The sequence below is a fragment of the Aotus nancymaae genome, unplaced genomic scaffold (assembly GCF_030222135.1).
Source record: "Aotus nancymaae isolate 86718 unplaced genomic scaffold, 86718_ANA_hifiasm-v0.15.2.pri h1tg000019l, whole genome shotgun sequence".
In the NCBI taxonomy this organism is placed as follows: domain Eukaryota; kingdom Metazoa; phylum Chordata; class Mammalia; order Primates; family Aotidae; genus Aotus; species Aotus nancymaae.
This window is the reverse complement of record NW_026988431.1, coordinates 47,479,904-47,496,761: the sequence shown is the minus strand read 5'-3', so window position 1 is coordinate 47,496,761 and position 16,858 is coordinate 47,479,904. Positions and strand designations below refer to the sequence as shown.

General features: G+C 34.5%; 1 protein-coding gene across 1 annotated transcript in view; it reads left to right on the top strand.

Moving 5' to 3' along the window:
* Window positions 1-16,444, top strand: part of GPR149 (G protein-coupled receptor 149) — a 77,938-nt gene extending 61,494 nt beyond the window's left edge. The window contains exon 4 of the mRNA XM_012437091.2: window positions 13,108-16,444. Coding sequence (XP_012292514.2) covers window positions 13,108-13,680 — 573 coding nt within the window. The 3' untranslated portion in view covers window positions 13,681-16,444. The remainder of the gene's footprint in view (window positions 1-13,107) is intronic.
* Window positions 16,445-16,858: the final 414 nt, after the last annotated feature.

The window sequence follows — 16,858 nt, the reverse complement described above, 5'->3', positions numbered from 1 at the left end:
CAGATAGGTAGATTGCAAATTTTTTTCCCATTCTGTTGGTTGCCAGTTCACTCTAATGATTGTTTCTTTTGATGTACAGAAGCTCTAGAGTTTAATTACATCCCATTTATCTATTTTGGCTTTTGTTGCCAATGCTTTTGGTGCTTTAGTCATGAAGTCCTTGCCTATGCCTATGCCCTGAATGGCTTTGCCTAGGTTTTCTTCTAGGGTTTTTATGGTGTGAGGTCTTATGTTTAAGTCTTTAATCCATCTGGAGTTAATTTTAGTGTAAGGTGTCAAGAAGGGCTCCAGTTTCTCTTTTCTGCACATAACTAGCCAGTTATCCCAATACCATTTATTAAACAGAGAATCTTTTCCCCATTGCTTGTTTTTGTCAGGTTTGTCAAAGATTAGATGGTTGTAGATATGTGATGTTGCCTCCGAGGCCTCTGTTCTATTCCATTGGTCTATATCTGTTTTGGTACCAGTACCAAGCTGTTTTGATTACTGTAGCCTTGTAGTATAGTTTGAAGTCAGGTAGCATGATGCCTCCAGCTTTGTTCTTTTTGCTTAGGATTGCTTTGGCTATGCGGGCTCTTTTCTGGATCCATATGAAGTTTAAGGTGGTTTTTTCCAATTCTGTGAAGAGGGTCATAGGTAGCTTGATGGGGATAGCATTGAATCTGTACATTACTTTAGGCAGTATGGCAATTTTCACAATATTGATTCTTCCTAACCATAAGCATGGAATGTTTTTCCATCTGTTTGTGTCCTCTCTTATTTCCTTGAGAAGTGGTTCATAGTTCTCCTTGAAGAGGTCCTTTGCATCCTTTGGTAGTTGCATTCCTAGGTATTTTATTCTCTTTGTAGCAATTGTGAATGGGAGCTCATTCTTGATTTGGTTCTCTTTTAGTCTGTTATTGATATATAGGCATGCTTGTGATTTCTGCACATTGATTTTGTATCCTGAGACTTTGCTGAAGTTGCTTATCAGTTTAAGGAGATTTGGGCTGAGAACGATGGGGTCTTCTAAATATACAATCATGTTGTCTGCAAATAGAAACAATTTGACTTCCTCCTTTCCTAATTGAATACTCTTTATTTCTTTTTCTTGCCTGATTGCTCTGGCTAGAACTTCCAATGCTATATTGAATAGGAGTGGTGAGAGAGGGCATCCTTGTCTAGTGCCAGATTTCAAAGGGAATGCTTCCAGTTTTTGCCCATTCAGTATGATATTGGCTGTGGGTTTGTCATAAATAGCTTTTATTATTTTGATATAGGTTCCATCTATACCTAGTTTATTGAGAAACGGCTGTGGAATTTTGTCAAAGCACTTCTTTGCATCTATTGAGATGATCATGTGGTTTTTGTCTTTGGTTCTGTTTATGTGGTGGATTATGTTTATAGATTTGCGTATGTTGAACCAGCCTTGCATCCCTGGGATGAAGCCTACTTTGTTGTGATGGATAAGCTTTTCGATGTGCTGTTGCAATCAAATACTGGTTTGCCAGTATTTTATTGAAGATTTTTGCATTTATGCTCATCATGGATATTGGCCTGAAGTGTTCTTTTTTTGTTGAGTCTCTACCGAGTTTTGGTATCAGGATGATGTTGGTCTCATAAAATGATTTGGGAAGGATTCCCTCTTTTGGGATTATTTGGAATAGTTTCAGAAGGAGTGGTACCAGATCCTCTTTGTATGTCTGGTAGAATTCGGCTATGAATCCATTTGGACCTGGGCTTTTTTTGGTTGGTAGGCTATTAATTGCTGCCTCAATTTAGCCCTTGTTATTGGTCTATTCTGGGTTTCAACTTCTTCCTGGTTTAGGCTTAGGAGGGTGCAAGTGTCCAGGAATTTATCCATTTCTTCTGCATGTACTGGTTTATGTGCATAGAGTTGTTTGTAGTAATCTCTGATGGTAGTTTGTATTTCTGTGGAATCGGTGGTGATATCCCCTTTATCATTTTTTTATTGCATCTGTTTGATTCTCTCTGTTTTCTTTTTTATTAATCTGGCTAGCAGCCTATTTTGTTGGTCTTTTCAAAAAACCAGCTCTTGTATTTATTGATATTTTTGAAGGGTTTTTGTGTCTCTATCTCCTTCAGTTCTGCTCTGATCTTAGTCTTCTTCTAGCTTTTGAATATTTTTTATCTTGCTCCTCTAGCTCTTTCAGTTTTGATGATAGGGTGTAGGAACAACCAGTACCAGCCACTCCAGAAACGTACCAAATGGTAAAGGCCAACGACACAATGAAGAAACTGCATCAACTAACAGGCAAAACCACCAGCTAGCATCAAAATGGCAGGATCAAATTCACACATAAGAATATTAAACTTAAATGTAAATGGGCTAAATGCTCCAATCGAAAGACACAGACTGGAAAATTGGATAAAAAGTCAAGACCCATTGGTGTGTAGTATTCAGGAAACCCGTCTCATGTGCAAGGACACACATAGGCTCAAAATAAAATAATGGAGGAAGATTTACCAAGCAAATGAAGAAAAAAAAAGCAGGAATTGCAATACTAGTATCTGATAAAATATATTTAAACAAAGAGGTCACAAGAGACAAAGAAGGGCATTACATAATGGTAAAAGGGTCAATGCAACAAGAAGAGCTAACTATCCTAAATATATATGCACCCAATACAGAGCATCTAGATACATAAAGCAAGTTCTTAATGACCTACAAAGAGACTTAGACTCCTACACAATAATAGTGGGAGACTTTAACACTCCACTGTCAATATTAGACAGATCAATGAAACAGAAAATTAACAAGCATATCCAGGACCTGAACTCAGATCTGGACCAAGCAAACCTAATAGACATCTACAGAACTCTCCACCCCAAATCCACAAAATATACATTCTTCTCAGCACCACACTGCACCTACTCTAAAACTGACCACATAATTGGAAGTAACTCACTCATCAGTAAATGCAAAAGAATGGAAATCATAACAAACAGTCTCTCAGACCACAGTGCAATTCAATTAGAACTCAGCATTAAGACAGTAACTCAGAACCACACAACTTCATTGAAACTGAACAACTGGCTCTTTAATGTTGACTGCATAAACAATGAAATGAAGGCAGAAATACAGATGTTCTTCGAAACCAATGAGAACGAATACACAATGTACCAGAATCTCTGGGACAAATTTAAAGCAATGTCTAGAGGAAAATTTATAGCAATAAATGCCCACATGAGAAGCGAGGAAAGATCTAAAATCACATTAAAATTTATAGGAAAAATGTAAATAATTTTACCATTCTCATGATTATATTCAATTAGATTTCACATGTAATATGATTTGGCAGTATCCCCACCCAAATCTCATCTTGTAGTTCCCATAATCCCCATATGTCATAGGAGGGACCCTGTATCATGGGGGCAATTACCCCCATGCTGCTGTTCTTGTGATAGTAAGTGGATTCTTCTGAGATCTGATGGTTTTATAAGGGGCTTTTCCCTCTTTTGCTCGGCACTTCTTGTTGCCACCATGTGAAAAGGGATGTGTTTGTGCCCCTTCCCCCATGACTGTAAGTTTCCTGAGGCCTCTCCAGCCATGCTGAACTGTGAGTCAATTAAATCTCATTCCTTTATAAATTATCTAGTCTTGAATATGTCTTTATTAGCAGCATGAGAATGGACTAATACAACATGTAAAATGCCAAATGCAGTACCTGCACATATTAGACTCTTCATATATCTTCATTTATTTCCCTTATTACCTCCCTATGACTCAATTATATCGTTTGTGAATTCAGGATAATTAGTATCTCTATTTTATAAGGTTGTTGTGAATATTAAATAAGAAAGTACATAGAAAGTGCTTAGCAAAAAGGTTGACACATGGCTCTTGTTCAGCAAGATCAGTAAATATTTTGGGGGGATGGATATCAATCCTAAATCTGTGACTCAGCTGTGAGAGTTTTCACGATCAAAAAGAACAAGCTGGCCGGCTGTTGTGGCTCATGCCTGTAATCCCAACACTTTGGGAGGCCAAGGTGGGCAGATTACCTGAGGTCAGGAGTTCAAGATCAGCTTGGCCAACATGCCAAAACACCATCTCTAGTAAAAATACAAAAAGTATCCAGGCATGGTGGGACGCACCTGTAATCCCAGCTAGTCGAGAGGCTAAGGCATGAGAATCACTTGAACCCAGAAGGCAGAGATTGCAGTGAGCCAAGGTCATGCCAGTGGATTCCAGCCTGGGTTATAGAGTGACTCTCCATCTCAAAAAAAAAGAAAAAAGAAAAGAAAAACCTTAATTTGTAGCTTGAAGGCCTTTGAGGATTAAATGTGAAATGTGTTAAAATTCTTAGCACTTTTCTTGCCTCTTATAGATCCTTGATGGAGGCCCTCATTTTCTTGCCTTTGTGTTCTCTTTCCTTGAGCAATGCAGGTGTTTTCTTTAATTTTGCTTAATTAAACATTTAAATGAAAATGACAGAATGACACAAGGTATATCCTGGGAGTTGAATATGTAAAAACAGTAACCAAATAGTTTTTCATATTGAGTGAAAAATAAATTCCAAAAAGTAAATTATTAAAAATCTGCTTTTGTTTTTCTCACAAAGTTCTTGTTCTTCTTGCTATTTTTTCTCCTATCAATGTCCTTATCCCCACTAACCATCTTAGATGGTCTTGCTGGACTTAAATTCCTCAATGTCTGTACTTTAAGAGGCCTAAAGTCACCTAAACTACCTAATGATCATCTATATGAGTTTGAGATTAAAATTGTTAGTCATTTGGGTTACTCACGAGTTAGTGATAGAATTCTAGCTTCCAGTGCAGAAAACCTACAACTGACTCTTAGCTAGAGCAGTTTTCTTTTAAATAACAACATGATACAAATAATAGAAAGAGCTCTTAACTGAGAGTTAAGAAACCTGAGTCCTGATGCCAGTCCTGATACTACCTATGTGACCTTGGGCAAGTGTGTCACCTCTCTGGCTATGAGTTCTTCTTTTTTATAAAATAAGAAATTTAAATGTCCTGGTTTCTGATAACTGCCATGATCCTAGGTGCTATATTATGTCTTCCTAAAATTGAATGATTCATATGATCAACAGACTACTTCACCTTCTTAGGAGAAAAATTTGCAGCAACTCTTTTTATATTATAATTTCACCCTGAATTCACCTGAAGCCTCATAGCGAATAAATCAAAACACTCAATGTGCCCAAGGTCAGTAAGTCTGAATCAATTATCACAGCAGATTATGTGTGCTAATGTGTTTACATGGCATGCTCTCTTCTCCTGGAGCATTTGTGTGGCTTAGACTGCTTTTGGTTACCAAATAAAAAAGCTCCTTGCCACCTACACTCAAGAATATAGCAATAATGGATTATCATTATTCCTGACAGCATATGCTAATTCATAGACTTTTAAATGAAAAGAAAGCAGAGACTACAAAATGAATCGTTTTATGCTCTCTGAATCTATCATTCTTTTGTCACATACAATTCTGTGCCATAATATTTTATTTTTATAAAAAGAATCTGTTCTAATATGACCTTCTGATGTACTTGTAACTATCATCATTTATTATATAGGGCTGTTTAAATATAAATTTTAAACAGCAATATTTTAAAAGATGATTCTATTTTTGGGTAAAAAGTTAAAATATGGAATCTGAAAAGGACGTAAGGTCAGTGTTGCTAATTTATGCACACTTTTGTTTAACCATTCAATAGACAGTTTTGAGGGCCTGTCATGTGCCACTGTTATAGGTAGCAGAGAAGATAAAGATCAACAAGGCAATGTTCACTTCCTCTGAAGAGATTACATTACATGTGGATTTGACAGAAATGGCCACATAGCCCCAGTGTCCAGAAAAAGATGGACTGTTGTAGGATTTTTAAAAAGAAGTTTTTTCCAAATGTATTTTTGTACATATTTGCATACAAGATTGAATTAGTTTCCTAGGGCTGCTGTAACAAATTACTACAAATTAAGATGGTTGAAAACAACAAAAATGTGTTGTCTCACATTTCTAGAGACCAGAAGCCTGAAATTAGGATGTCAGGAAGGCCATGCTCCCTCTGAAAGCTCTTGGGGAGGATCCTTTCTTGCCTCTTGCTAGCTTCTGGTGGCTCCCAGCAATTGTTGGTGTTCCTTGGCTGGTAACAGCATAACTCCAATTCTTATCTCCATCTTCACAAGACTGTCTTACCCCAGGTACATCTGTGTCCAAATTTCCCACTTCTTATAAGGACAAGAGTCATTGGATAAGGCCCATCCTAATTAGTATGACCTCATGTAACTTGCTTACACCTGCAAAAACCTTATTTCCAAATAACATCATGTTCACAGTTTACACGGGGACACAAATTTGGAGGGGGATGCTATTCAACTCATTACAAACATGAAGATAAATTAAAGCAATATTAACAGTTTTCATATCATATTCTACTTCTTTCAATTAATGTTCATTTTCTGTTAAGATTCTGTTGCCTTTTACTTTAAGTCTCTCTTTGAAATTGTTCTTAAACTTTTTGAATGATTTTCAAATCTGTTGGCTGCATTGTGGTTTGTGATTCAAATTGTATACTATTTCCTTGTTTGTTGTTATTGTTTCCTGAGATGAGACTCTTTATTTCAACTTTACTCAAATATTTATAACAGTTTTCCAGTAAAATTAGTGAGGATAATCTGACTTATTACAGACACTGGACACTTTGAGAATGCTATAAATATTTGTCTTACTAGAACCATATGATTATTTTAATCACTTTTCCTTTTAGATAATTTAAAAATATTTTTATTCCTGTCATAAGTGCCATTCTCTACATTTTTTCCTTTTCTTTTTCTGGGGGGAGGGGGACAAGGTCTCACTCTGTCACCCAGGCTGGAATGCAGTGGAGTGATCTTGGCTCACTGTAGTCTCTATCTCCCAGGCTCAAGTGATGCTCCCACCTCAAGCTCTGCAGTAGCTGGCATTACAAAAACACATACCACCATGCCTGCCTAATTAAAAAAATTTTTTTAGAGACAGGGTCTCATTATGTTGCCCAGGCTTATCTCAAATTTCTGGGCTCATGCAAACCTACTTCCTCAGTCTCCAAAGTGCTGGGATTACAGGGATGAACAACCACACTCAGCCTCTCAACCCTTTTAAAATGTGAATGGAAAATAAGTTATACTCCTATTGGGACTCTCATTCTAGTCAACCAAACCATTAGGACAAATTTTTGAAATAGTGCCCTCTGTTCAGCTTGTCTCCTGTCTCTTAACCTAAAAATAGAACAAACCCCAAGTGCAACACATACTCCAGATGAGGAACCCTGAGGCTGACTACCAGCATCTGCAACACAGACTCAGTACCGTACCCCTACATCCTGGATGCCTTTCTAGTAATATTTTGTAATCTCTGTCTCTCCCACTACCTACTAAACTTCCTTGATCAAAATAATAATCATGATAATAAGAAAATAATTTAGGAATATAGAAATACTGAAAGTGAAATGCCCAGCCACTATTCAATCCCAGAGGAAACAATTGTTGGTGTGTAGCCTTTCAAACTTTTTTCTATGCCTGTCATATACAGGTATGCTTATATGTCTGTGTATCTATTTTTATCCCTATACATGCTTAATTTTCTGGGCTGATTTCTCGTGATTCTTTTTAACAAGAAAACTAGATCATACTGTACACATTGTTTTGCAAAATGCTTGCTTTTATATCTTAAAATATATGGAAATTATTTTACCAAGGCATAACTTACAGCCTTACCGCATCTGTTCAAGATAGTTTTTCAATACATAACTGTGTCACAATTTACTCAACTATTTTCTAAATGTAGACCTTTAGACTGTTTCTAATTTGGAGCTTACAACAGTGCTGAAATAAACATAAATATTAGGATGTTCTGGTATTTGGTGGAACCGACTCACAGACATAGGATAAATGGTAAGTATATGTAGTTTTTATTTTATAGTCAAGTACGATCAAAATGTACTCTAAAGAAAGCAGTGATCTTTTTATTTCTGCTGGGTTTTTTGTTGTTGTTGTTATCTTTTATGGAGGGCATTCTGAAAAACTAAAAAGACTCATTGTTTTTACTCACTTTTAAAATTATTGGTAAGGCCAGGTATGGTGGCCACAGCTGTAATCCCAGCACTTTGGGAGGCCGAGGAGGGTGAATCATCTGAAGTCAGGAATTCAAGAACAGCCTGGCTAACATGGCAAAACCCCATCTCTGTTAAAAATATAAAAATTAGCCAGGTGTGGTAGGGCATACTTGTAATCCCAGCTACTGGAGAGGCTGAGGCAGGAGAATCACTTGAACCTGGGAGATGAAGGTTTCAGTGATCCGAGACCGCATGTACCACTGCACTCCAGCCTGGGTAACAGAGCGAGACTCTGTCTCAATAAAAAAAATAATAATAAAATAAAACATTGGTAAAATTGCACATCTTTTCATGTGTTTACTCTCTATTTTTCTTTATTTGTTTTGCCCACTTCCCTTTTCCACTTTTCTGCTAGACTGATTATCTTACTGCTTTAGAGGAATTCTCCATATAGACTACAAATATATTCTTCTAGGCTGCCTTTTAGTCTTTCACTTTTGTTTATAGTGTATATTTACATGCAGACATTTTAAAGTTTTTTGCAATCAAATCTGTCCATCTTTTACTCTGCGGTTTCCAGTTTTCATTCCAGATTTGGAATGAAATCTTATTCACTCAGCACTTTTAAAAGAGTTATTAAGAATTTTAAAAAACTTTTTGCATGTAACATGAAAAAGGTAACTAACTTAATTTTGTAATGGATAACCAATAATATGTAAAAAGTTTATTTGAATAATTTATTCTGTTTTTTGTTTGTTTTTAAAGTATAATTACCCTGCTTATTTTGAAATGCCATCTTCAGGGTATACTCTATCTACTTTCTTGATTGTTTTCCTTCATAGATTTACCAAATCTTGCGATTAACACCCCGTATTAATTGCTGTAGCAATTAATATTAATATTTATACTTAGGAATGTACCTTACTGTTTGTTTCCAAGTTTTCTTAGTTATCTGCAAGCATTTATCCCTGCAATTACATCTTGAGAAACTTCCAAAATAAAATTTCACTGAACTTTTATTAATACTGTATTAAATCAATAAACTAAAACTGCCATAGTCATGACATAGTTTTTTATGTAGAATCATCATTATTTCTCTGTTATTTATTCAAGAGTTCTTTTATTATTGCTGTTTTTTCTTCATAAAGTCTCACATACTTGTATTGTTGCTATTTTGAATGGTACCTCTTTAAAATTATTTTTTGATTGGCAACAGCTATTGATTTCTTAATCTTTTTATCTAAAATTCAGCCACCTTACTAAACTCCCTAAGTTTTAGATTACTTCTTTAGAATTTTCTAGAAAGATATTTTCATCTGTAAATTATAATAATGCTGTCTCTTCCTACTCACTATATATATGTATCTTTTTTTCTTGATTTTTGCATAGCTAGGACCTCTACAGCAATGTTAGACAATAATATGGATATTATCCATAAAAACTGAGCCATGCTCTGGGAAGGATTCTTAAGTCTTTTTTCTCACCCCTAGGCACCCCATTCCATAGTCTCATAATAACCCAGCCTGGGTCTATTGAAGCATCAAACACATCGACATGCAATTGCTTGTGAGCTTGAACATTTCTGTATTCTATGGGCTCTTAAGGTATGAAAGTCTTATCATTCCATTGCTACGGACCTACCGGTTAACTCAGTTCTTCTTAGTATATAATAGTGGTTCAATTAGTTTGTTCTCTTAGCTTTTAACTCTATATTAGTCTTCACTCCATATTCCTAAGAGAGGTGGAAGATCCTGTCAGCTTCCTCCTTGTATCTCTATCTCTATTACTACTCTTTCAGTGTCAGTTCCTATTTTCTTTTACCTAGAGAAATGTTTGTCTAACTTAAATAACATACAAGTCCCTTGTAAAGGAAAAAACTTTATGAACCTTACTGTTAAATCAAATTACTGTGATTTTGCTTAAAGATATACAAATAAAATTGGTGTAAACTTCTTAACACTTACAGTTCTCATACAAATCTAAAACTAAACCAAATTTTTACATTTACTTCTTTCAAAACCAGCATAATTAAAATGACTAAAGTGACAGTATTTTTTTGCCAAAACTAACCTATCAATTTTGAATTAATAATATAAAGACACTTAGATCTATTTCTATATAATCTGACTCTGTGTTTTTCCCTTGTTTTTTAATTGAGGTAAAATATGTATGAAATTTATTAACTATTTTTAAGTGTACAGTCTGGGGTATTAAGTACATTTATATTGCGTGTAACTATCACCACCATTCATCTCCAGAACCCTTTTCTGCTTGCAAAATGGAAACTCTACCCACCAAACAATCACTCTACATTCCTTCTTCCCTACAGCTCCTGGAAACCATCATTATACTTTTTGTCTTCATATTTTGATTACTCTAAGTACCTCATGCAACTGAAGTTATACAGTATGTCTTTCAGTGACTAGCTTATTTTACTTAGCATAATACCTTCAAGGTTCTATGTTGTAACATATGTCCAAATTTTCTTTCAAGACTGAATAATATTCCATTATATATATATGTATATGCATACATATATATAATATTTTGCTTATCCATTTATTCATTAATGGATATGGGTTGCTTTCATATTTTACATATCATAAATAATGCTGCTATGAACAAATATTTCTTTGAGACCCTATTTTCAATTCTTTTGAGCATCTGCCCAGAAGTGGAATTCCTGAATCACTTGGTAATTTTATTTTTCAATTTTTTGAGAAAATGCCATATTATTTTTTGTAACAACTGTATCATTGTACATTCCCACCGAAAATGCACACATGCTCCAATTTCTCCACATCCTTAACGACATTTGTTATTTTCTCTTTTGATAGTAGCCATCCTAATGGGTGTGAGGTGGTATCTCATCATCGTTTTGACTTGCATTTGTCTAATCATTAGTGACGCTGAGCATCTTTTTATGTGCTTCTCAGCTATTTGCATATTTTCTTTCAAGAAATGTCTATTCAAGTTTCTTGGCCATTTTTTAGTCATGTTGTTTATTTTTTGTTGTTGTTGTCTGTGGTTTTACCTCTATAAATCTCAAATAAAGACTACTTGTTTGAATAAGAATGTTTCACAAAATGATTTTAATAACTCAAGACTTTGTGTGCTCTTTCAGATAAGTCAGACATCATATTTAGCCAAACTCTGACACTATGCAATTCTCAAATGCCAATTTTAATGAGCTGTCATTTCATTACTCAGTAAAGCTTGTTTGTTCATTTTAAGGTATGGTTAGCATGGGGGAGTTATTGAAGTCTGCACTGTGTGGATGCATAAAATCAGGTGCAGAACAATTCTTTGTTACTTTTACTTTTATATCAACTATTTATCAGTGATGCAAGTTGGCACATATAATGACGTGATTATGCTGTTAAAGCTCTAGCAAAAGTTCCTTTAAGATAGCCATGCCTATACTTCTGGGTACTGTGTAATAACTAAGTTTTATCATCATATTATTAAGTTTTGGAAACATTTTTTCAGCACCAAGTTTGAGGTTTTTTTAATTTTTAATCCTGTAATAAAGTAAAATGTCAGAAGGTTCAGCTTTCAAATTAACTATATCTCTTAGGCTGTATTTGTAATTCATATTATTAAATAATAATATTCTTAAATTTATAAGTCACATTATTGAATGATATTATTAAATGACAGTCAAATTTTCTGATTGAATAATGTTTCAGTCAATTTTGACTTAGAAAAAAACAGAAGTTTCAGTCTTTGATGACAAACATGTTTTCACAGGATGTAAAGTTTTTAGTACAACCTTTTAACTCGTGATTTATCACTCAGCAAGCAAGGCTTTTTAAATTGCAAATCTTGGCCTGGCACAGTGGCTGACGCCTGTAATCCCAGCACTTTGGGAGTCCAAGGTGGGTGGATCACTATGTCAGGAGTTTGAGACCAGCCTGGCCAACATAGTGAAACCCCATCTCTACTAAAAATAAAAAAATTAGCCAGGTGTGGTGGCACGTACCTGTGGTCTCAGCTACTTGAGAGGCTGAGGCAGGAGAATCACTTGAACCTGGGAGGCAGAGGTTGCAGTGAGCCAAGACAGCACCATTGCACTCTACCCTCAATGTCAGAGCAAGACTCTGTCTCAAAAAAAAAAAAATAGTGATCTTTTATTGATTTTTAAGATCAATTTCAAGTGCCTCCCCATATGAAATCTCCCTACCTGCGAGAGTCATTCCTTGGACCTTATAGAACTTGGTCCCTATCTCTCAATTACTAAATGTAGAACTAAAATTTTTATTTTGTTTCTTAACGTAACTTTCTCATCCAAACATCTGTGGGGTTTTAAGAGACAGCATCTTATTTTCTTCAGTTCTGAAGCTCCTCTCAGTGGTAAGTACAGTTTTTAAAAAAATCTTAATACACAAAGCATAATAGAAAAGGTTTACACTTTCAGGCAAGTTTTAAAAGAGGTGGAATAGTGTTATTATTGGGTTTATTTTAATGACTGATTTCTCTATGGAAAAGTAAGCACACTGTAGCACAGTTCTGGTGACATTTGGTTCTTTTTATGTATGCTGAAACCTAACAGTTGAAATATCTTTTGTCCTTAAGTCACAGTTTCACAATTATCATTTACTCTGGCATATTAAACTGAAAAAAGAAGTTCATGTTGATAACAGTCTACATTTCTTCCAACTTTGGCAAATGTTTTAATGTAACTGCAACCAAAATGTAAAAGCAATTTCAGATTGTAAATATGTATTCAATTGTATGTTCAAATTCTGCCTTTGAAAACATCTATTGCTTCCCATCAGTACACATCTTTGCCTTTAAATGGGGAAATACGCCTCTCATCTTCAATAAGCGTTCCTAACTACCCTCATTAAATGTCTGATTTGACTTAGGTGAAACTGAGCTATGGTGCTTTGGTGACAGTATTTAAATCTCATATCTGTAAAATGTTTCTAGGGAAATGGATCTGAAATAGAAAACCTTTATCATTCTGATGAACAAAGTAAATTTCTAAATGTCTCAATTTCAGAAATGAGCTTTCAATACTAACAATTTTTGTTTTTATTCTTAGCGTTCCAGTGGTGCCCTTGCCATTCCCTTGTGCGCATTCCAGGGGACTGTGTCTCTCCATGCACCTACAGGGAAAACCCTATCTCTTTCTACCTATGAGGTAAGCGCAGAAGGGCAAAAAATAACTCCAGCCTCTAAGAAAATAGAAGTCTATCGATCCAAAAGTGTTGGCCATGAACCAAACTCAGAAGATTCTTCATCCACGTTTGCAGACACCAGTGTGAAAATACACTTGGAGGTTCTTGAAATTTGCGATAATGAAGAGGCCTTGGACACTGTGTCAATCATTAGTAACATAAGCCAGTCCTCCACACAAGTCAGATCTCCATCCCTACGTTACTCCAGGAAAGAAAACAGATTTGTTTCATGTGATCTAGGGGAAACGGCCTCATACTCCCTCTTTTTACCCACGAGTAATCCTGATGGTGATATCAACATCTCTATTCCAGACACCGTAGAAGCACACAGGCAGAACAGTAAAAGGCAGCATCAAGAGAGGGATGGTTACCAGGAGGAAATTCAGTTGTTAAATAAAGCTTACAGAAAAAGAGAGGAAGAAAGCAAGGGTAGTTAGTGGCTATTCAGTCTAACAGGAGCAAGAATGGATCTGCAACATCAACTGTGAAACTAACATATTTGTTATGAGACTGATTTCCTTTTATTTGTTGGTTTACATAAGCTTTACTGATTTAATAGTTAATTTTTTTTGTGGCAACAACTGGAACTAGTGTAAACATTTAAGTACATTTGATGTGTTACCTAAAGATCACACACTGTGGTAATTAAAAGATTTTGCTTCTTACCTGATCTCTAAAAAATCTTTTCTAAATGAAATCCTGGCCTAGTTTACTAATGTTTTTGCTTATGTTTGTCAACCTCTAAGTAAACAGAAAATTGTATAAACTCAGTGAATATACTGTTCCATGCATATGTTTCTACATACAATGTTGGCCTTTTATGCAAAGGGGAAAAAAGGGAAATTTTGGGAATGGAAGAAATGTAACAAAACTCCAAGTTGTATTTGAAGAAACTTGCCTAAATGTGGCTAGCAAAACAAGCTTATTATACTTAACTGCTTTAGCTTTATATTCTTCTGTAAAATGAAGTTAGCTTCCAACTGGGAAGCATGCATGTTCCTAGTCTATAAATAGTTGTTTCCTTCATTTCTACCAAATACAAATTGTTTACTGAGTGTTTTTTTCTTTCTTTCTTACCTATAACAGTTTTCCTTTCATGTTTTCAGTATGTCAAGACTGTCCCATAAAACAAATATGTTATGTTTTACAGGTGGAATTATTAGTATCTTTAACTCAAAAATTTGTAATCGTATACTTTATCCTAAAATTGCTTTTTTTAAAAAAATCTGAGTGGAAATTGGGGAAAACTAATCTGGCAGATTCAGTTCTGTGAGGTGCTTCCAACTATGGTAGGCTTCTGGATACAGCAGATGAAAACCCTCTAAGTCTTAAACAAAAGTGTCTTGTTTTTAAAGCTGTGAATTGGGCAAACTTTCTTAGTCATTCTTGAAATAGAAAATATTCAAATATTGTATCAAGTTTAGGTGCTTTTTTGTTTCTTCTCTAAAGATGTGTTATCTCAAGGAAACAATTGAACCTATTTTATTAAATGACTGTAAGGTATACATTTCAAGATCATTCTAAAATGTATTACATTGTAAAAACACAGGAATCACCTTGTCAGAATAACAGTAATGTGTATTTCAAAAAATTATAAAGTGATTTTTCTTCAAATTGCTTTATTCTAACCTTCCTGTAAACATATATGAAATGTGTCACCTAAAAGTTTATTCTCCAAAGTTACTGAGTTGGCATTTTACACAGTCTTAGACTTTGTGCCCCTCACATTACTCACATATTTTACTGATTTATTTATTTACAGATTGAGTAAATTGAGTTTTAGAATAGTTTATTTTGGTTTCTATTTCATTATGTTGAAGAAGAATTCAAAATTACTTGACATGGGCTTTCAGAATGTTTCATCTTCAGAGGATGTTTTGTTGCCACAAAGACAAGTCATTTTCAAAATAATTATCTCAATGGACTTTCTCCATCTTTAACTTCTCAATATCTAGTTATCTAAATTTGAGAAACATATGTAGTACCATTAATAATATTTGTAAAGCAAACCTCAAATAATGTGTAACATATAAATTCAAAGTCAAATGTATTCTCATTACAAATATATTTTATTTTAAGACTATCACCAACATTAACAGCTATTTTAACACAGTGACAAATGGACAGATCAGTCATATATTATAAATCAATAGCACTAAACATCTTTATAAAAGAAAAATTGAATTGAATATTCTAATAATGCTTTGTAAAAGATACGGTTTGATATCTTAATCTTAGATGCACAATTTTCTGAAAGAGAAAGATATTGCTGCTTTAAAATGCAATTTCTGGGAAAAAGGAAATCAGACACAGGATCATAATAAAACTGAAGACAATACTAAAGATTTGAAGGCAAACATATTCTTTATAACTTCACAGCAATTTGAATGGGATGAAGATTATAACAGAAATTAAGGTTTAAAGAGCATAAGAATTGGATAGAAGACAATAATCCCCATTTTCCCTTTCATTTTATTTTAACTGGACAAGGGCTTAAACTGGGGGAATTGGAAAAATAATCAGGATATTTCCATTTAATTGCCCTTGGTTGCTAAATTAACTGTATAATGGATACACATAAAAATTATGCTGCATTGAAACAACACCAGGAATTTTTAACCCAAAGTTATAGTTTGAAAACCTAATCAGCATCATATACTAAACTGTAACACTTCAAACTCCAAGCCAAAAATAGCTGAATATACAAGAAAAATCTACTAGAGCTGTGCCTATGCATGAATGGCACTCCAAATCCTTGTTAAGGGAAAGGAGGAAGATTAAACTACACAAGTTTACTTAAGTCTACTTACTCGTTAGAGTGATCCTGATTATGAAAGTGTGTTTCTAGTAGAGGAAATACCTTTATAGATATCTTGTGATATAGCCAAATATCTTACCCTTGTATAGTTATATTGTTCTTCTTATTAATAAATATTGTATTTTGTATAGCTATCTTTCTCTATAAATTGATATATCTGAAGGCAAAAACTTCTTGTTACCTAATAAAAATATCACCATCTGGTGGTGACTCCTATAAACTGCAAACACAACACGTAATCCCCAAGAGCCCCTAATAGTATAAACACCTAATATATTCCCTAAGACTTCTGAGAGTTGTCACTGACAGAGGCAACTCATTTTGAAGACAGCAAATGCCACAGTATTACTTAAAATATAATAAAAAGAGACTTAGTTATGCATTTTTTGAAAGCTTTTCTTGACGTGGTTCTGTAATACTGGATTTTACAAATCGATTTTCCCTTAATTTCTTATACTTTTCAGCTACTTTCATTCATTTCTTCATTCTAATATTTCATAAATGACTATTACATACTACAAATTGCTCTAGGTACTTGGTTTTATAATTTTTGAACAAAACTCAAAACAAATATATATATTTATATTTACTGTGAGTTTGAGACAACCACAAAGTCAGAGAACACAGTCCACACAAGACTACCCTCACTCCTGACACAAATCGCAAATTCAAGGAGTTCGCAAAACCAATGCTAGTTTCAATAATTCACTAGAAGGACTCACAGAATTCACAGAAAACTGTATACTCATGGTTATGGTTTATTACAGTGAAAGGATACAGATTAAAATCACCCTAAA